General features: G+C 46.9%; 1 protein-coding gene across 7 annotated transcripts in view; it reads left to right on the forward strand.

Moving 5' to 3' along the window:
* PWWP2A (PWWP domain containing 2A) overlaps positions 1–20,981 on the forward strand; it is a 33,133-nt gene that overhangs the window by 9,124 nt on the left and 3,028 nt on the right. For 3 of the 7 annotated variants that reach the window (XR_004243180.1, XR_004243179.1, XR_004243181.1), the window contains exons 2-4: positions 1,917–2,884; positions 19,872–19,952; positions 20,566–20,729. Coding sequence is in view for 4 of the 7 variants with exons in the window: in XM_032124640.1 (XP_031980531.1) it covers positions 1,917–3,609 (1,693 nt within the window). In the remaining 3 variants the exon portion in view is untranslated. Of the gene's footprint in view, positions 1–1,916; positions 3,624–4,696; positions 6,689–12,541; positions 15,179–19,871; positions 19,953–20,565; positions 20,730–20,981 lie in introns of those variants that run through there. The other 4 variants (XM_032124640.1, XM_032124639.1, XM_032124642.1 and 1 more) reach the window with 4 other exon arrangements.

Raw genomic sequence — 20,981 nt, forward strand, 5'->3', positions numbered from 1 at the left:
CTCTGGATTGGTTTTGTGTCTTATTGAAGCAGGTTTGCATCTTGGGTAGAAATTCCCCTTTGTGGCTTCCTGTTCTTCAGTTCTGGCCTGTGTTTTGTGTTTGAAGGAAAGGAGAGTAGAAGGTGCAGAATGAATCTTTGATTTCCTGGTATCAGGCACGTGCTGAGCTTTCCATCAGCTTCTTTGTGCCTTTGGAGTGCAAATCGTGTGCTCTTTGCTGGTGAGGCAATAGAACGAAAACCTGGGAAAAGAGAGATGAAATGCTTCAGTGGGATTCTTCTGGAAGCCCTTGCAGTCCTCTTCATCCACCTCTTCCTAGTGACAGCTAATTGTGCTTCATTTCCTGACACAGCATCACATAAATGCTCTCTGGGAGAAGGGCTTGGCTCTGGGCTCTGGGAATGGCCTGTGAGGGACTGGAAATGCAATTCCTGGGGCGCTGGGAGCAGCTGTGAGGGATGTTGGGGGGGGGGGGGTTGCCCATTTGATATCCCACCCCTGTCTAGTTCTGCTGTTGTGCTCTTTGGGATTGGAATTTGCACAGCAGAGATCTTGCCCTGTCTTGTTTTCAGCTCTTACCACAAATTAACTTTTTCCCAAATTCTCTAATCTTAATCAGGTGGTGAATGATAGGATCTGGATCTTGTTTTCTTCTAGAAGCTGAAGGTCTTGATGCAAATAACACTGAAAATATTGCTAATTTAATTACTGTCAGCTGATAGTTCCTTTTAAAGCCCTACTTGGAATTGAGTGACTTGCTCACAGTCCTTTGTGGAAGGAAAAGTATTTGTGGAAAAGCAACTTCTTTACCCTTGATGGACTTGTGGGAATTTAGAACTTAGTTATGAGCGAGTCCCTTGTGGTTTAATACCAGACTATAGGCTGGAAAAATGTCTGTATGAGCTGCTGAAGTGCAAACTGGGTGGATAATTTAATCATGGGTGGGTTGATTGCTTCAATTACAACTTTAGATGTAGAAAGAGGCTTGTGATAAGCAAAAGGACAAACAAGTGATGGCTTTTGTTAGTGACACTAAAGAACTGTCTAACATATGATGTCTTTTTTCCAAATCCAGTTTTGAGGAAACAAAGGCAACATGTAGGCAGCTGTACAACAAACCAGTAAATAAACTTCAGTTCAATCAGCTGGGGGGTTGTTGCTGTTGAGCAGCCACAGTGCAACACAAACCTGTGGACAGATTTTGGGGAGTTACTCCCTTGTCCTCATCTAGAGCAATTCCAGTCTGGAGAAAAGGAGTGAAGGGTTTAAAATCTTGTTTGCTCGTGGAACAGTGAGGAATGGTTTGTACTGAGTTGAAATAAGGGGGGTTTTGCTGGGAGAAATTCAGACTGGGCTGGGGAGTTTTGGGCTGTAATGCATCAGATGCTGAGCTTTCGTGGCTGGAGAGTGGTGGCACTCCCTGTTCACTACAAAGATTTAGGCAGCCCAGATTTGTCTCTGTTAAATCTGGAACATTCATCCTTTTTTGCTGTGCTAAAAACGGAAAAAAAGTTCTGAAGATGCCTTCGCATAAAGTTGACTTAGTATGGAAAATGAGCTTGGGTAGACTGGGAGTTGTTGGGGTGAGTTTGTATATTTATAAGCATTTTCTAGAAGCATAAAGTTAATTCTTTTGCTGCTGCCCGGGGGATATTTTTGTTACATTTTCAGGGCATCCTGTTGATACGAGAGAAACTGAAGCTGTGCATTTTTTAGTCTCTACCATCTTCATTTTGGTGTCTTGCATTTTCAAAGCTTCCCATAAGGCTGGATATGAAGCTTTCATTTCCCTGGGATTCATGGTTTTCAAATGTTGCCTACCTAATGCAGACAGGTTTTCAAATGCTTTGTGATAAACGCAGCAAAAATTCCCTCAAAACATTGATTTTTTTTTTTTTTTTTCCTCTCTCTTTAAGGTTTGGCCCCCATGGAATCCCTGTGACCATATTTCCTAAAAGGGAGTACAAGGACAAACCTGAAGCCATGCAGCTCCAAAGCAAACCATTCCAAGAGGAGGCGCAGGTGAAGTGTGAGGCCAGTGCTGCAGTCCCTGATGACTCCTCCCTCACGCAGCCATCAGAGCCCAGCATAGCTAAAAGCCTTTGGACTTCTAAACCACCTCCTCTCTTTCACGAGGGAGCGCCATACCCTCCTCCTTTGTTTATCAGGGACACCTATAACCAGTCAATACCTCAGCCTCCACCCCGGAAAATCAAGCGGCCCAAGCGGAAAATGTACAGGGAGGAACCCACTTCGATCATGAACGCCATCAAACTACGGCCCCGGCAGGTCCTGTGTGACAAGTGCAAAAACAGCGTGGTGGCAGAGAAAAAGGAGATCAAAAAAGGTGGCAATGCAAGTGACTCTTCCAAATACGAGGATAGTAAAAAGCGAAGAAACGAGAGCGTGACTACTGTGAATAAAAAACTTAAGACTGACCATAAGGTGGATGGAAAAAGCCAAAACGAAAGCCAGAAAAGGAACGCTGTGGTCAAGGTTTCAAATATTGCCCACAGCAGAAGCAGAGTAGTTAAAGTTTCCGCACAAGCAAATACTTCAAAAGCGCAGTTAAACACAAAAAAAGTTCTCCAGAGCAAAAACATGGATCATGCAAAAGCTCGGGAAGTCTTGAAAATGGCCAAAGAAAAGGCACAAAAGAAGCAGAGTGCAACCTCCTCCTCCAAAAATGCACATTCAAAGGTCCACTTCACGCGGCGTCTTCAGAACACCAGCTCAGGGTCCCTCCCGCCCCGATTGCGTCTAAAGCCCCAGCGGTACCGCAACGAAGAAAATGACTCTTCCCTCAAGACAGGACTTGAGAAAATACGGAGTGGCAAGATGGCAACTAAGCCCCAGTCTCGCTGCTCCTCCACCCGCTCAGCAGGTGAGGCCCCTTCAGAAACCCAGAGCCCCTCAGAAGGCCCCGAAGAGGCCAGCAGTGAGGTTCAGGACACGAGTGAAGTGCATGTAACTGTTGATCAGGATGAACAGCAGACACTGGGCAAGAGAGGCAGCAAAAGCAATATAACGGTTTACATGACCCTTAATCAAAAGAAATCTGACTCTTCCAGTGCATCAGTTTGTAGTAGTGATAGCACAGATGATTTGAAATCCACCAACTCTGAGTGTAGCTCTACTGAAAGCTTTGATTTTCCTCCAGGCAGCATGCATGCACCTTCCTCCTCCTCCTCCTCCTCCTCCTCCTCTTCGAAGGAAGAGAAAAAGCTCAGTAATTCCTTGAAAACAGAAGTCTTTTCCAAAAACGTCTCTAAATGTGTCACACCAGATGGCAGGACCGTATGTGTAGGGGACATTGTTTGGGCCAAGATTTATGGCTTCCCTTGGTGGCCGGCCCGTATCCTTACCATAACTGTGAGCCGCAAGGATACCGGGCTGCTGGTGCGCCAGGAGGCTCGTATCTCATGGTTTGGCTCCACCACCACGTCTTTCCTTGCTCTTGCACAGCTCTCCCCCTTTTTAGAAAGCTTCCAGTTGCGCTTTAATAAGAAGAGAAAGGGTCTGTACCGCAAGGCCGTCACTGAGGCAGCCAAGGCTGCCAAGCAGCTCACGCCCGAGGTGCGGGCCCTGCTGACGCAGTTTGAGACGTGAACGTGGAGAGTAAGGTAGGCAAGAAACCTGGAGGCTCCACCAAATCCATAGCCAGGTTAGAGAGAACTCCCAGGAAGGACGTGGCAAAGTCAGAAGTTGCACTCGGTTGACTGCTCTTTTTATACGAGACTCGTGCCGTGCGTAGCGGTTCTTGACGGTTAAATCCAGTTGAACATGCAATCAAAATTAGCCTAAAAGTGAGGACTTCGGTATTTTTCAAGTGAGAGTTTTTTTAAAAGAGAAAGATAAAAAAAAAACAAAACAAACCAAACCTCCTCAACCACCCGATGCATAGGAGCCATAGCCTCAGCTGGAAGGCAGCTGATTTGCAGGGAATTTTTTAGTAGTTTCTGCCCAGTATATAACTAGTTCTGTGTGGCCAAGGGTTGACACGAGGGATGAAAGTAGTAGCTGTGACTTTTTTATTTTATTAGGTGGCCCATCAGGGAAGTGTAGAAATGTAAGCCTTGTCTAAATGGTCTTTAAAGATTATTTTTAACCAGTCTCTAATGGATTTAGTCTGGCCAGGCCCAGTGGGTTCAAACTCCCCTCTCCGGGCGGCGCGTCCCGAGCGGGCCGGTTTAAATGGCATTGGAGACGTGCTCAGAGTTGTAAGGAAGAAGAATTTTAGTGACTTAAAGACCAGATTAAATGGGGTTTTATCGTAGTGACCACTTAAACACTCAACCTTTCTATGCACATGGGGGCACAACTAAATCACTTCAGGGTCGGAGAAGTCGAGGGATGCCTGTAGCTCTAAGACAAAGCTGAGGAGGCCTCAGTGTTTGGGATCAAGGGCTGTTAATGCTGCATAGGTGTGAATCATTCTGGTCTTTCTTCCTGAAGAAATCTTTCAGGCCATTTGCCTGGAGGTTTAGCTTAAGAGAGGCTTTGTTTTGAATGTGTAAATAATCAATTGCTGAAATTGGTCAGATTTTCTCCTGACTGGTTGTTCCTAAATTCTTAGGATACGTCCTAGTAAATTACACTTTGTGAATTGTCAGATGTGTAATTGTTGCATTTTGGATGTATCTAACTTCCTTTTTTTTTTTTCCTTTTTTTTTTTTTTTTAATATTTCCGTTTAAGGTATCTGTTTGCAGGTCAGAAAAATGAGAATATGTAATTGTGTAATGCTCTGAAATGTAAAAAAAACAAACTGTAAATAAAATTGACTAAATCTGAATTATTTGTGTGTGTTTCTCAAAAAGCTTTGAAACAAATCCAGGATGTCAGAGTATTTTATCTGTATGCCGGATTTAGAGGACACCCTTAAAAAGTAAATTGTCCTTTTTCATGCATTCTTAAAGATTAAGTGCTTGATGTAAATGCTATTGGTATACTTCAGTCTTAATTTGGAGATTATTAATTACTTGTCCCTTTTGTTTCAGAACCAGCTCTGTAGAGGGCTTTCTGGAAAGTTGATTAAATTTCTCCCTTAATTAGCTTTTGGGCCATATATCTGAGTAGAGACTGTGGATAATGTCACTTGTACAGTGGGGAATGTTTTCAGTTTCCATCTCAGAGCCAGTCAGAGCCACTCTCCACTGCCACTCCAGCTTTTCTTGCATGGTTTTTGCTCAGTATTGGGGCATTTTCATGCAATGCACTTGACTTTTTTTTTCTGTGAGTTTTGGTCCTTACCTGACCATGTGAATTCCTGTGTCCTCCAACCTATTCCAGCTTCAGCCTTGCAATGCCTTGTGAAGAGTCTCCTGGTGCTCATCCCAAAGCAGTTCTCATCCTGTTTTTTCCAGAATTGTGACAGGTGTAAAAATTTAAGCTCAGACTGAAATTAAACAGACAAGAAAATGGGGGCAAGGATTTAATCATCAAACCCTGAAAATATTTTTATTTAAAGATTTAATTTCATATGTTCATGATACTGTCTGGTCTTACCAAAGCATTCAGTTTCTTTTAACCTTTTTAAAATTATTCTGTCGTGCCCACAGAACTATTGGAAGTCTAAAATGTCAAACACATGGCTGTTCAAATTTTCCTCAAACTGACGGTCATTAATGGCTAATTAAGCTTCCAAATATACCAGCTTTACCTTGGCATTCTAACAGTTCCCAAAAAGCCCCACTGGTCAATGCTTTTTGAATGTGATAAACACACAATATATTTCATTTAAGAAAAAAGAAAAAATTGGAAAAAAAAAATCTGTTTGACTTCTCTGTATTCTCTCCTGCAAACAGAAATAGTTTCTTTAAGTAAATAAGCTGTGTTTTGTTATTAAAGCAAACTGCTTTTTGGAGTCACGAACCCACGTGAGGTGAGTCAGATGTCTACACCACTTCCTTGAGGTCTAGAAGCTCAAGTGAACTGGTTTTAAGTTAGTTGTTCTAAGCCAAGTAGTGGCAAAGTCAATATTGACATTGGTTTTTTTTTTTCTTTAGAAGACCTGGAAGCTTTGTTCTCTTGATTTATATAAAATTAGAATAGCACTGCAGCTTACATAGGCAGAGTTTGCTCAGATGTTCACTTGGGGGAGCAGCAGGTATGGGAGGGCTTTCTTTAGGTGGTTTTATGTTCAAAGAACTGTTTATGGAAGGCATTTAAAGTCAGTTTTGATTTGTAGCTGATGGGTTTAAGTTTTTCCTCAGTTCCATAGTGAATGTGCTGTATCTCTGCAGACTGAACAGGGCTCCAAACAAATAATTAGTTTTGTTAAATTATTTTTTTACAACACCATGTTACAGCAAGTTGGAAATCTCCTCTCCATACTCGTCCCTGATTTTCCTTTAACTGCAAAGGAGCTGCTCCTGTGGATGCAGCAGAGTTTCCAGGGGCTGGGCTGGGCTGATGGAGAGCCTGGCTCAGGCAGGCACAGGGGGAGAAGAGCCTTGGAGGCTGGGACAAGGCTTGGGGCTGCTTTAGCTGGACTGCAAAGCCCCCTTTGATGTGCCTGTGGTCCCCAGCAGTGCCTGGTGCTGCAGCTGGGACACAGCCCCGAGGCAGAGGCACTTTCCATGGCTTATCCATGATTTATCCATTGCTCCCACCAGGAGTAGCCCTATGCTGGTGATCGATCCCTCAGGCTGGGCCAGGGGAGGCTCAGGGTGGACAGCAGCAGGAATTTCCCCATGGAAAGGGTGCTCAGGCCTTGGCAGGGGCTGCCCAGGGAGGTTTGGAGTGCCCATCCCTGGAGGTGCCCAAGGAAGGGCTGGAGGTGGCACTCAGAGCTCTGGGCTGGCGACAAGGTGGGCATCGGGCACAGGCTGGACTTGGTGGGCTTGGAGGTTTTTTCCACCTTCAGTCCTTCTGTGACTCTGTCTTCAGAAGGCAAACAGCAGTAGAGAGTGACTGTTATTTTTCCATCAGTTTCATGGGATAAATTGCAAATGATGCTTTTTTGACTTGATGAAATTCCTCGGTGTGGTTGTTGGATATTTATTGCCTGTTGGTTTAGGGGAGAATGGGACAGGGCATGATGAGTTTCTAGTATAGGTGTTCTGTTCCTCTGAAGATCTTCAGCTGCAGTTAAAATGCCTTGGGAGAGAGGGCAGTTATTTCAAAACTTAGCTTTCTTTTCCCAGAGGTATTTGAAGGTGTGAGGCTTCAGGAGCAAAGCTGGAAGCAATGGGAAATGCTTGTGTGTCTCTGAAGTGGAGCCATGCCAGGACATTGAACAAGTATTTGTTACCTGTCTAATTAGAGTTGTAACTTTGTGTCAACCCTTCAGCCAGATGATCATCTCTGGTGATTTGATATCTCTTTCAGACACTGTTTTCTGTTTGGTCCCTGCTGAACTACCGTGGCGTGGGGTTTGTGGGGGAGATTTAGGTCTGTGCAAGGCCAAAAATACTACTTTTTTGGGCATGTTGTAAAATACCTTTGGGTTCTTTAACATAGTTTCTAACTGTGATTAGGATTAAGAGTAGCACAAGTGAGGAAGGGTAAGATTTGCTTTTTGCATTGCTAGCCCTAGACCTGGTTCTGTTTAACTCTCTTAAGTCCTGATAGTGATTTTCTTTCATGTCTGCTAAAAATGTCAGAGTAGAATAGGAATGTGAATTTTGGGAAATAAATGTTAGTAGCTCATTCTCAGCATCATCATCTGTCCTTCTGCCTGTTTTGTGCAGTCCAGTGAGAAAACAGAGCTGCTTTCTTGGCTGAGGAGCAGTGGAAAGGAGCAGACTGATAATCAGGGAAAGGCTGTTTCGGCCCATCTTTTGCTTTCTAATTGTGTTCCAATAAATGCCTGCAGGAATAGCAAATTCAGGCAGTGCAGGGAGGTCCCTCGCTGATCTGTGGATAAAGACTGAGCTGGGAGGGACGTGCACTGAGCTCGAGCCTAAAGGGCTGGATGGCAGTGTGTGGTGGCACAATCCCTTGGGTACAGTGACTAGGACTGTTTAAAAAGGCAATTTTTTCATAACTAACAAAACTTTTGACCATGGAGTGACCAGGGATCACCCACATTTAACACTGAAAGCTTGTGTAGCTGCCAGCTGACTGAAGATCCATTAGATCGGGCTTGAGAGATGGGGATGGGAGTATCCAGCTTCAAATTATCCTTAATCCCTAATGGAAAGAACCTCTGTTGTGATCCTGGTCCTGACTGGCGATGGCAGTTCCCAGGCAACATTTAACCCCCTGCAGCTGCTGCTCTCTGTGACACATTTGGATTTTAGTTTAAAGAGTTCCCTCTCCCCCTGGCAGTGTGTCCATAGTGTGGCTATCTAGGTAGTTAACATCCCCTGGTATGGTGGCTTTTCCCTTCTCTTCCCTGCTCACCATCCTGGCATTTTCAGGCACCTGGTCTAGTCTGACCTCAGTGGTAAGAAGTGTTTGTGGTCATTTGGATGGGCTTTACCAAACAGCATCAATTCCTCCCCGAGTCAGAAATATGTGATTATTGGGGTTTAATTGTTGGATCCTAGTAGCAGGTTACAATTCCCTATGATTTACTCGTACGTTTCAATCTGTATTACCTGGGATGTGGATACAATCCAGACTGCCATTTAATTTAATTTATGATTTTTCTTCTCAAATTTAACAGTGACACAAGTGCCCTTGTGTAAGCACAAGGCAGAGCAGCAGTTCCCAGGCAGGGCTCTGGTGCCAGGGAGTTGGTGACTGGTTTGCCATCCTGCTTTTTCCCTGCATGGCTTTGCTGTTGCTCCTAGATGGGGCAGTTTGGGAGAACTTAGTGCCAGGCACCAACCACTGAGGGGAACTCGGATCCACAGCTCCGTGTTTCCCCCAGGAAAAAGCAATTGGTGTTCCTGGCTGGAGGTGGGAACAGCAGGAGCTGGAAAGGGGGTGTTGTTGAGAGACCAGGGCTTTCAGACTTTAGAAAACCTGAGTCACCTTGCACATCCAATAGGGAGAGACATGGGAGCAAAAGGGAAAAAAAAGTGTGGAATAACCTGGAAAAGGTGACTCCCTGTGCTTGTGCGCTGGGATGTGGCATCTTTGATCTCCTCTTCCTGCCTGCCTGTGGCCTGAGGGGAGAACTTAACAGCAGCCTGCAGGTAGGAGCTGGCTCAGGGAACAAATCAGGATCCCCTGGAGCAAGTTTGAATCTGGGCTTTGCTCTTCAGTGTGTGAAGAAATGCATCTGGGGGGTTTATTTGGGCTGTGTTTGACAAGTTACTTCCCAAATCAGGACCAGGCACATTTTGAACAGCTGTAATTCAGTTTCTATGCCAGTGATTCCGTTCCTGAGTGCAGAGGAGGAAGAGAGGACTGTGGGAACTGAGGATATTCCAGGTGTGTCAATCCCTGTGGGACAGGGACAGAGGCACAGGGGAAGCACGGCTCTGTTGAGTTGCAGCTAGGACAGGAAATAATACTGAAAATGAGGCAGGGAGTTGAAATGAAGCACTGGAATATTGATTGCATTTGTGACAGTGAAACTCTGCGTGCTGTTTGTGTAACTGCAGCCTTTGAAAAACAATGGATCAGGCTGAGCTCTGCCAGGAATGGGCTCAGTGCAGCTGGGAATGAGAGAGAGCAGATGATGGATCTGTCCTGTCACTTTGTCATTAGCAAGGCTGATTTTGGAAAAACAAAATCTTTGTAGAAATATGTCTCTAACGGAGGATTCTGCCCTCTGTGTCCTGGTCACATCCTGCAGGAATCACACTTGGAGCAATGCAAGTTTGATCTGAGGGGACCTGCACTGCCCCTCCTGCCAGGGGCCTCTGTGCGGCCTCCTGCTTGGCCGATGCAATTTATGTAACAGCAACTTGAAATCAGGTTGTTCTTCAGAGAAAAACAGATCTAGGTCAGTTTTCATGTTTGTTTACAGATGTTTTGGGTGTCAAATATGCAATATGAATAAGGAATAGTCTCCTACATGCCAGGCATGTGCTGGGAATCTCTGCTTTGGGAGGCAAGTGCTCGTTCCAGCCCTGAGATTCTATAACAGAATCACAGCGAATTCAGGTGGCAGAACTGTCCTTGCCTCCCTTTAGCAGGTGCACAAAGGGGGAGATGGGACTGGCTTTGTCAGTAAAATAAAAGCAGATACAATTCCAAGCAAATATTTGCTTAAATGCTAATTTAGCATCATTTTTTATTTAGTAACATGTAGGATTTTTGTTTGGCTTTAGGAAACGCTGGGGTTTAATTGCACCTCTGCAGTGCTTCAGGATTTTAAAGCACGTGGTGCCAGTGTGGGTAATTAGTGGCTCTGGTGAAAAGGAACTAAAGCCACAAAACCTAGATTTTTCAAAGACTTTTAGTTAGTTTAGTTAGAAGTTTAGTTAATGAAAAGAAAGTCTTTTCTTAAGGTATTTCAAGTGTTGAGGGATTTAGGAATAATCTCTTCTGATACATTTATATGAAAAAACTGGGTTTGGCCATGTTTTAGGAATTCTTGATACTGTGTCATGTATTTCAGGGAATTAGGCACATAAAGGGAAGAATGTGTTGCTGCTCTTTGTTTTCCTGGTGGCTGAGGCCCTGCTGCTGGAGGGCTGTCTGGGGCTGGAAAAGCAGAAAACAGTTCTTGCTTTTAGTAGATCATCATCTGGAAGAGCAGCCTGGTTTCCCTCTTCTCCACTGGCTACAAATGGAATCTGTAGCAGGAAAATGGGAGTTTTGTGCCTTCTGTTCCATAGTTTTGCACAGACACAGCATTATTCCCCAGGAAGGTGCATAAATGTTACTGTAACTACTTAAATTTGGGCTCATGGCCTTGAGGTTTAGTCCCTGATGAGATGTGCTGCTACTTTTGCTTCCCTTGTCCTTCTGGGATGCCTTTTCTCCCCCTCCATGGCTGCCTGGTGTCCTTCTGCTTTTCCTTTGGAGATAAAAGCCAGGACTTTCAAAGGCAGTGCTTCTCTGTGGACAGCAGTGAATACAGGGATTGAGAACACGTTCACATGGAAAAATCAGAATCCCCATGGCAGTGCTGGCTGCCAGGAGAAGGCCGTCTGAGCTGAGTTCAGTGGGACAGGAAGGGAAAGGCCTGAGTTGTGTCAGTGCCTGTCCTGACACACATTTTTACCTTGTTCTGGGGTGGTCCTTAGGATGGCTCTGTAGGGAAAGGTCTGAAGCCCCAGGAGCGGCTGAGGGAGCTGGAAAGGGGCTCAGCCTGGAGCAAAGGAGGCTCAGGGGGGACCTTGTGGCTCTGCACAAGTCCCTGACAGGAGGGGGCAGCCGGGGGGGTCGGGCTCTGCTCGCAGGGAACAGGGACAGGAGGAGAGGGAACGGCCTCAGGCTGGGCCAGGGCAGGCTCAGGGTGGACAGCAGCAGGAATTTCCCCATGGAAAGGGTGCTCAGGCCTTGGCAGGGGCTGCCCAGGGAGGTTTGGAGTGCCCATCCCTGGAGGTGCCCAAGGAAGGGCTGGAGGTGGCACTCAGAGCTCCGGGCTGGGGACAAGGTGGGGATGGGGCACAGCTTGGACTCAGTGGTGTGGGAGGGCTTTCCCAGTCTGGGATCTGTGTGATCCTGGGATTCTGGGTGATTCTGCCTCCAGCAGCTGAATGAACCTGCTTCACAGCAGAGTCCAGCCTGCTGTGAGCTCACTGGGGATCCCGGGAGAGCCGTGCCCTCAGCCAGGCTGAGCTGTCACTTCCCCACAAACCACGGATCCTGCAGGGAGTGAATGACCCCGTGGCATGACTGATAAACAGGCAATGGGCTGCACTCAGGAAGGTCAGGGAATTCAGTGCCACAGACACTGAGCTGACACAGGCAGTCGGGTTTTCAGTCACTGTACCTGGGGAGCACAAGTTCCATAGAATCCCAGGCTGGTTTGGGTTGGGAGGGACCTTAAAGCTCATCTATTCTACCCCCTGCCATGTCAGGGACACCTTCCACTGTCCCAGGCTGCTCCAAGCCCCATCCAGCCTGGCCTGGGACACTTCCAGGGATCCAGGGGCAGCCACGGCTTCTCTGGACAACCTTTCTCTACCCTCCCAGTAAGAACTGGTGGCTGACTGGTGATGGTTCATGCAGGGCTTGAACTTGGGCCGTTCCTGTCCGCTTTATAATAATTTATTCCCGTTCTCTGAAGTAAGTGGGAAACACAAGCAGCCACAGGAAAGAAACACCATTAGCAGGTTTATAGCTCAGTGCTCCCTCAGGCACTCGGCTCTCGTGTGTGGAAGGGCACTGCAGGGTCAGATTTAGCTTTGTGTTGTGAGCTGCCATCAATGTATGGATTTTGTGAATTAATCTCCCTGCTTCCTGAGCTGTCTTTAAATGTCTTTACAATTGGAGTTCTCTCTGGATGCTGAAACGGGGTGAGATGTAACAGATTGGTTCGGTGGCTCCTCCTCAAAGCCCAGCCCCCAGAGGAGTTTGCTCACTTGTGTCTGTCTTGTGATAATGTCAATCTATTTTTTGTCTTCTGCACACAATGCACAAAGCAGGTGAGCCAGTAACTTTTCTGGCCACCTCAGCTTTTGCTTTACCTACTTTTGCAATATGTTCTGGAAGACATTTAACCATGTTCCCTTTCTCTCCCCTTTTCAGCTCAGAGACACTAATGACCCGCTGTTTTTATGGAACCTCACTACACTGCCACGAAGAGCACCAGCTCATCAGGACTGAGAGAAATCTGAGACTGACTTGTCCTATTTTTCCTCTGAAATCTTCACCAAGTAGTAAACATTTTTTTGAAGGGGAAAGGGGGTAAAAGATGTTAAAGCTCCCCCTTGCACCGTTAGGGCACCTGTACCTAATGTACATTTTCCTTAAAATTTAAAAAGATGTTAGGAAATATTTTATAAAACTTTTTTGCAATAAATGACGCATGAAATTCTGAAAGACTCTATGACACTTACATGCAAGGAACCACTTGAATTGTTAGGATGAAGACTCACTGCAGATAACTGGGGTTTTTGTAATGTGACAGTCACGTTCGTATGTTTTGAGAGGTGCCAGTGACAGAGCCAATTTGCCTGGGAAGTTGACTGTAACTTTTGAACTTTTCTTTTAATTCTTGACTTTAGCATTGCAATTTTCCATTCTCTGAGGCTTAGTTAGTATTTAGTGCAGGTGTTAGCAGAGCTGTGATCTGTGATCAAAGCATGTCCGAACCCAGTTGTATTGTGAAATATGAACAGTCCTGCTATTTGAGACCAACATTTCCCATAGAGGTGATGGAAAGGACAGTGACCACAAACTCCATGGATCTCTGTTTTATGGGAAAGCTCCTTCTGTGTGAATATGGTTGCATTTTATTTATGCTGTTGTAACACTTAGGGAATTGAGGGTTGTGGAATAGCCTTGAGAGGGGCTATGAGGCAGAGAGCAGCATTTTGCTTATAATCCTACAACAGGATGGGAATCATGAATGGAGAGTGATTCAATGGGATGGCATTTCTATTTCGAATCATGGGTTATTTTTTCTTTTTGACATAAATATTTTTCAGATAGGTAACTAGTAGAGAGCAAAGGTTTTATTAGAATTTCTGATGGCTGTTGATCTGACTTGCGTTGACTTCTTTGAAAAGCTGTAAATCAAAAAAAAAAGAAACCCACTGGGTTTTATCCATTTTATTCCCCTCCCACAAAGGTCTTGGGTAAGACTGACTTCAGTGGAGCTTGGGAATGCTGGACACGCTGCTGAAATCTTGAGTTATTAAATATTAATTTATTTGTCACTAATTATTTCCATTGTGTGCACACTGTCTCAGCAGAACCATTTCTTTAAAGTTCTTAGCAGGGGATTTATTGTGTAACCTGGGAAAATAAATATTTGTTTTGAAGAGATGAAAATGTGCACATAATCTACTAAAAGTCAAATTTCTGTTTCTATAGAGATGAAAAGACTTGTAGGAAACTCTTTTCCTCCTTACTGATATCCTGATTGGATTGGAGAAAATAGAATGTCTTTGTCTGGATCGTTTAAAACCAGAGGGACTTTTCCAAGGGGCCTCTGGGTCAGCACAAAGACAATTTCTTCGTGTCTGGAGCCTGAATGAACCACATGGAATTTGAAGTTAGGACAACTCTATCATTGGCAACAGGTTTATGCTTGTTAAACGATCGGAGAGGGGGAAGTGAGAGGCTGGGACAGGCCCCCAAATCCCAGCCAGGCCTGTCAGGGATTCACACACTGAGTGTGTGGCAGCTCGTGCTTTGTGCTGGTTCAGTGTCTGCTTTTCAGAGCTAAATTCTTTCTTTATAAATGCAGAAATTGAATATTCACTACCTGTTTTTTAAAAACAGGCTGTACAATGCTGTGCAGTGCGTTCAAATTGTACCATTTGCCATAACGATTTCATCATAAACTACAACCTTTTTTTAAAATTTGGATGAATATTTGTTCTACAGTGCTTTTCCTTTTCACCAGTGGAAGAGGCCCAGCAGTCTGGTCCTGCTCAAGGCCTGAGATGCGACTAGAACTGACAGATTGAGACATGTGAATGAGGAAAGGGGTGACTTGGTGCCGGGTCTGTGCCAGCCTTTCACCTCTGCTTGGATTGACAATGGATGGGGGCTTGGCCTAGTCAGGTACATTTTCCCCCACCCCCCCAAAAACCAAACAGAAAAGCCACCAAACCACATGGCACAAACCAGTTTCTGCTCAGGAAAAAGGCCCGGGACTGTGGTGGCAGGGTTGTTGCACATGGCATTGAGGAGTGCCTGCTGTTGTTTTGGAAGCCGGTAGTGCCTGGCTGTGCCCCCGGATCTCCCAGGGCTCTCCTTCCCTTCCCTTCCCTCCCCTCCCCTCCCCTCCCTGAGCACAGCAGCTGAACCAGGAGGGATTAACCCAAGGGATGCAGGTGTGCACTGGAGAGTATGGGTATAGAGCAAATAGCATCCAAGGGAGCTCATGTCTGCCTTGCTTTTCCCAGCATTGCGTTGGAAACCACATTTTCATTTGGAAATGAAATTGTCAGGGATATTCTAATGAGAGAGAGTGACAGTAATGTATTGCTTTTCACTTTTTTGCTTTAGTTGCTTAATATTTAAGCTTTGCTCCGTGCTACCTTCTTGTCTGTATATTGAATGGTCACTATGCCTCTTTCATTTTGTAGACTTGAACGAGGAAAATCTGATTCACCCTTTAAGGTTTGCTGAGAAGTAAAAATGATAAAGAATGTTGTGTAACATTTATTCAAATAAAGCCTTGATTTTTTTCAGTGCTCTTTTAAAGGGAAATAATGTTTTGATGTCTTTAACTTTCTTGCTTTATTAGTCCTTGATCCCAAAGCCTTTGATTTATGTCAAAAGTGGTTTTTCTGGATTAAACAAAGATTAAACTGAGGTTGCTGGTCCACTGCTGGAATTCCATCACGTGGACAAGTCTCTACCTAACCTCACCTTTCACAGCGGCTGAAATATCCCAAGCCATGCTCAGCCAGCTGGATGCTTCCCACAAGCAGTAGGAAGAATTGTAATTAGCAAGAAAAGATGGTGTGGTAGAGACAGATCCAAGGAAGCTCTGGTGGCTCTGCCACAGTCCCAGGAGGAGGAGGGGATGCCATGGGAAGGCGCTCCTGCCCTGGCACATGTAGTCCTTGGGCTGGTTTTATGGAGTTCTCACAGTTTCAGACAAATCTTGCCCCCACAGGTAAGTGTAAGAGGAGGTTTCTCCATTCAGGGAGGAATTGCCTTGTCCTGAGCTGTGTTTCCTTGCCCTGGGATCAGGTGGTGCAGGGATCAGGAGCAGTAACTCCTATTCCAGAGCTCCATCCCACTGCGCTCAAAGCAAGGCCATGCCAGCAAGTATTTCTCCAAAATATCTGGTGGTGTTGGGTTGGTGCTTGGACTTGATGATCTGAAAGGTCTTTTCCAACCTTAGTCATTCCATGATTCTAAGGAATGGCAGACTGGAGTTGCACTTTCCCATCAAGTAGAAGGCCGCATTTATACACATTTTTTTCCACTTGCATTTTTGTTACTGTGAAGAAAGATTCCCTGAGTTGACTCGAGCTCCTGGGCTAAACAAAAAATAATCTGCTTGAATAAACTTGATTTCTACGAAGTTCTGATTTTCAGGAAGCATTGGTGGTTTTATGGCACAGAATGTTTTTATGGCACAGAGGATGCCAGGAGCTGGTGCGTCACCCAGAGGTACTGACCCTGCTGGGAAGGGGTTGTTGCAGTGACTTCTTGTTGATAATCAGGAGTTTTTCCCCAAAACTGAATTAACTGTGAAGTGCTGCTGTTGGCTCAGCCTGGGATGCTTCGCAAGCGCTGTGACAAACACCCACATCTGGCTGTGGCCCAAGCACAGCTCCAGCAGATGGTTTTCTTTTCCTTCATGGTTGTTTCTCGTTCTGTCGGGGTTACGGAAACTCCCATCCCTTTTCTCTCATTATTCCTTCAGCCTTGCAGCAGTTCCTCTTGAATTGGCGATCCTCATTAGGCTGGGAAATCCTGCTGAAATGTAATTGCTCGCTAATGGCTTTTCCTTTGTGACACGGCGTTGGCAGCAGCGCTGTGGGGACGGAGCCACGAGAGAGGTTGGCCGGGCAGATTTCAGAGCTCTGCAATTACTGCGTGGATTAATCCTCACTCCGGTGGTTGGCAAAGGGATAAAGGTGACCCAAGTGAGGCCGGGCCCACACAAGGCCCCTCTAATGGCACTTGCTGCTGCCCCGAGCATCAAAAGGGCGATGCTTAATGAGGGCAAAAGTGCAGCTCTGGCACAGGGGGTTTGGAGAGATTCCCATCCAAAGTGTGAGGGATCAGAGTTTAGATCTTGCCGAGTGACACCAGCAGGGACATCCCTGAAGGGAATGGTGGCTCCGTGACAGTGACATGGTGAATTCACACTGTCATACACTGGGGATTTTGGAACATTTCGGGTGAGGCTGCCAGGCCCTGCTGGACCTGAGGGGCTTCCGATTCCCTCGGAGCTCCCTGGGCTCCTCTCCTGCTTTATGGAACATGTCAGGCTGCCAGGTTTGCATGGAGAGGCCTTTCTGTGCTTGAGAACTTTATGGAAAGCTGGGAATGCCCCAGGCTGGGGGGAATCCGTGGCAGGTGAGGTGTGTTTGGGTGCTCAGAGCTCATCCCTCTGCTCCAAGGGAAGCAGTGCCAGGGCCGAGCCCAGCAGGGCAGAACCAAGCCCTTGGCACCAACTCCCCCTCGCTGCCGTGGTTTGGTGTCCTCCTCCCTTGTCCTTGCTCCAGTTGTTTTGGGATTTGTTCTCCCCATCACATTCTGCAGGCAGAGCAGGGAGCCAGGAAAAGGCTCCTGTTGTTTGCTGGGTCATACTGTGGGGTTTATTCACATTTCATATCTGGCTTTTATGGTTCTGCTCCTGCTTTTCCCTTGAGTGTCTCTGTGCTCTTTGTTTGGCCTCCCTTGCTTGGTTTGCAGCACAAGCCACGGGTGCTCCATGCTCGGCAGACTGGACAGCCCTGCAGAGGTTTTTGGCGTGTTCTGCATTTGGGGTAAATATTCCAAGCACAGGAGGGGTAGTTCTAATTTTGAAATCCAAATTTTCAGCTGAGCTCCGCATCTTAAGAGCTTGGGGACTGGAATTTCTGACTGTGGTTGTCTTGGTCATTAAATATTAAGTGAGGTTGTTCCTGCTGGAGGGCTCATCCAAACACTGAAGGCTCTGAGCTGTCAGGGAAGGGGGGGCTGGGGGCTCCAGAGTGTTCAGGGATGGATACTGGACCATGCTAAGGATAAGACCCCAGGAATACTGGCACTGATGGATGTGGATGATGCTTCTGTGATTCACTCACTTGGCTGTGGTTGCCTTTAAAAAGGCAGCACTGGGCATGAGCTGTGAGAGCAGGATTGGGGGGTTGGACTTCACACCCCTCTGCATTAACACTGCAGGATCCTGTCAGGAGCCATCAGCTGCATCTTGGCTTGGAAAAGCTGCTGCTGGCTCCAGGTTCCATGGCCTCAGCTGCATTCCAGCTGGGAGCAGGGACACAAACGTGTTGGGGCACAGTGAGAGCTGTCGCTTCAAGGGCAGCTCAGGGCTGGAGCCGTGGGCAGGAAATCTGTGAGCTCCCAGCCTCCTCCTCTCCCTAAGTTCCCAAATACTGCAATTCTTCCTCCCTCAGACAGGGAAGTGCCCCACGATGGAGGGTCACAGCCAAAGGAGCTCGTGGAAATAGGATAAATGCAATTAGAAAAGCCCTGGCCCCGCTGCCTCTCCAGGGACCTCCTGGGCGCTCAGAAATACACTTAGGAAGCTCTTCCAGCAGCCACCGCCCAGACGAGGTAACAGCATTTCCCCTTCTTCCTGACATCCCTGTTCCTGACATCCCTGTTCCCTGCAGGGAGGGGGGTGCTGCAGTTCACTCACCAGAGACAGGAGCAAAAACCCACTGGCCAGTGTGTGCTTCCCCCAGAAGAAGAGGCACAGCTCCCTCCCGGATCCTTCCCAGCTCCCAGACAGTCAGTCCCTGGTCAGCAGCTGCTCCTGGAGCTGATGGACACCAGGCAGGCAGTCCTGGCAGCCTGGAGCAGAGCACAGGACCCAGCCAGGCCAGGAAAGGCAAACCTAATCCTGCTGCATCCACTTAGGGAATGCAGGATTTGTAAATCGTCTCCTCGGGAAAAAACGGGTGAGAAATGTGCAGTTCTGGGGACTCCAGGCTGCAGCTGCAGATGGTTTCCAATCAGGAGATTCCCACTGAACGTGCAGAATCAGGGAAAAAAGGAGTTTATTTTAATTTTCAGTTGATTTAGGGCCTTTAATCTTTGTCAGGGTAGGCAGTGATGCCTCTGGCTTAGTGCCACGATTCCTGTGCCAAGGGCTGCCCAGAGCCCCCCCAGCAGCGACTCCCCAGCAGTCACAGCCCTGCCTGGGGTGGGAAAAATGAAGTTGCTGAGCAAGAAAATGTTGGGATTCATCCAAACAGGGAAAGCTTGTGAATGAGCAATGTATGAATGCTGCACATTAAATGTGCCCCAGCGCATCTTTGCCCGTGTTGGAGAGGAGGCACTGGGATATAATTGGTTCTTGGCTGCAGCAGTAATCCCTTGGGAATAACACAGCTAATTAAAGCCTAGGAACTGGTGACCAGCAGCTTCTCTTCTCTCTCTGGCTGGGGCTGTGCTAATCAGGGGCAGGTAGATCCCAGGAAGTTTTGTGCTAATCAAGGAAGGAAGGATTGGGCTTCAGAGCTCGGGGCTTTGTCAGATCCTGAATATCCCAAGGGATGAGCTGGGGGGGATTTTGGATCCCGCTGGGCAGGAGGGATCAGCTGTGCTGGGCCTGTGTCAGTCCCACGGACCCTTCCCTGGAGTGTGGCCTCCAGCTGCCTCCCTTGGGGCTGGGGCTGTGGGAGACACAGCTGAAGATGTGAACTGGGGAACTGCTTTTTTTGTATTTTGAGAGATGTTAAATGCTCCAGATCTTTGGTGGGATGGAGGGAACTGCAGGTGTTCAGCTCCTCTGAGGGCTAGGCCCTGGGACTCACAGGCAAGACCTGGAATGAGCTGTTCCAGGCCAGGTTGGATGGGGCTTGGAGCAAAGTGGTCTCTGGAAGTTGTTCCTGATCCCTGGAAGGTGCTCCTGCCCATGGCAGGGAGTGGAACTGGAGGAGCTTTTATGTCCCTTCCAGCCCAAACCATCCTGGCAATCTGTGACTCTCTGAGATCTAAACCTCAGCCCATCTGCAGCCAAAAGGATTAAAGTCTCTGAGGCAACAGAGAAGCGAATGAGAACCTTTGCATAAGACAGAGCTAAATCCCAGTGTCAGTTCTGGTGTCAAAAAATGGAAGGTCTGAGCCACAAGTGTTATGGAAATCCCGGAGGAAGTTCTTTGGAGGGAGAGACTTAACCCAGCTCATGGACAAGACCAACATTCCCTTTATTTCTTGTGCAAACGCCTCAGGGGAAAGGGCAGGTACTGAAAGGTTTTGTGTTTGGCAGGCAAAGGAAGGAGGAACAAAGGCGGGAGCTGAGGATGGACAGTTCCAGCTGGAAAAGAGGCACGTGCTGGTTACCAGGAAGGTGAGTAGCTGTTGGAACAGCTGAGCAAGGAACTGTTTGGTTTAAGAGCACTTATATTTAAAAGATTATGTTTTGTAAAAGTTTTTTCCTATTAGAGGTTGTAAATCCAACATGTGTGACTCAAAACTCGCTGGCACTCCCTGAGCTGTGGCCAGTGGCAGCAGGAGGAAGCACCAGTTATTCTACTGGTGGCAGCTCTGAGGACTAGTTCAGACATAAAAAACCACTTAAAAATCAAAAGCAAAATACATGCACTTTTTCAGGATTTGGACTTTCAATTAATTGGAATTTTGCCTAGAGGAGAACGTGCTGTCGTGGCAGATAACACCTGCCAGAGGTTTCTGGTCCAGCTGGAGAGTGGCACTGAGGAGGGAGGGATTACCTGGAGGTTTGAGTCCTCAGTACCAGAGTGCCCAATTCCCAGTGACTTTCACACAATGCAATTAAATTACAAACACTAATCAGCTGCAGTCCTGCTTCCTGTGCCCTTCCCTTCATTGGAAAACTACAGGTGCACATCGGGCATCCTGCAGGGGAGTTGCACAGTGATTTGATGATGTGTTTGCACAGCAGGTAGGAAATTCAAAAGCTTTGTTGTGCTTTTATTTCCCAGAAATTCCCCAGCCTCCAGCCGAGAAGGAATTATTTGCAGCTCCCCAGGCCTTCAAAGAGGTGAAGCAGGAACAGAGTGGAAGAACAGAACTCGTGTCCCTGAACCCCTGAAGCAGCAAGTTGGAAAAGGCCACTGGTGTAACTGGGCACAAGAGCCACCCACGGGTGAGTGACACTGCACACAGTGCGGGTAGGGACAGAAACCCCTGGTCAGAGCAAGGACATTTTAAAGAATAAAAAAAATATTAAAATTGAAAGCACCCGAGGTAGTTCTAAAGTGGTTCCATTTTTGCACCTGCCAGGGATGTGCTGGGATGTTGCAGGTGAGTGGAACCAGGGCCAGCTGGTGATGCAGGGCTGGTGCTGGGGCCTGACAAAGCCCAGGTGCCCCCTGAGCCCAGCCCTGCCCTGCCCAGG

This window comes from Corvus moneduloides, chromosome 15 (assembly GCF_009650955.1).
Source record: "Corvus moneduloides isolate bCorMon1 chromosome 15, bCorMon1.pri, whole genome shotgun sequence".
In the NCBI taxonomy this organism is placed as follows: Eukaryota; Metazoa; Chordata; class Aves; order Passeriformes; family Corvidae; genus Corvus; species Corvus moneduloides.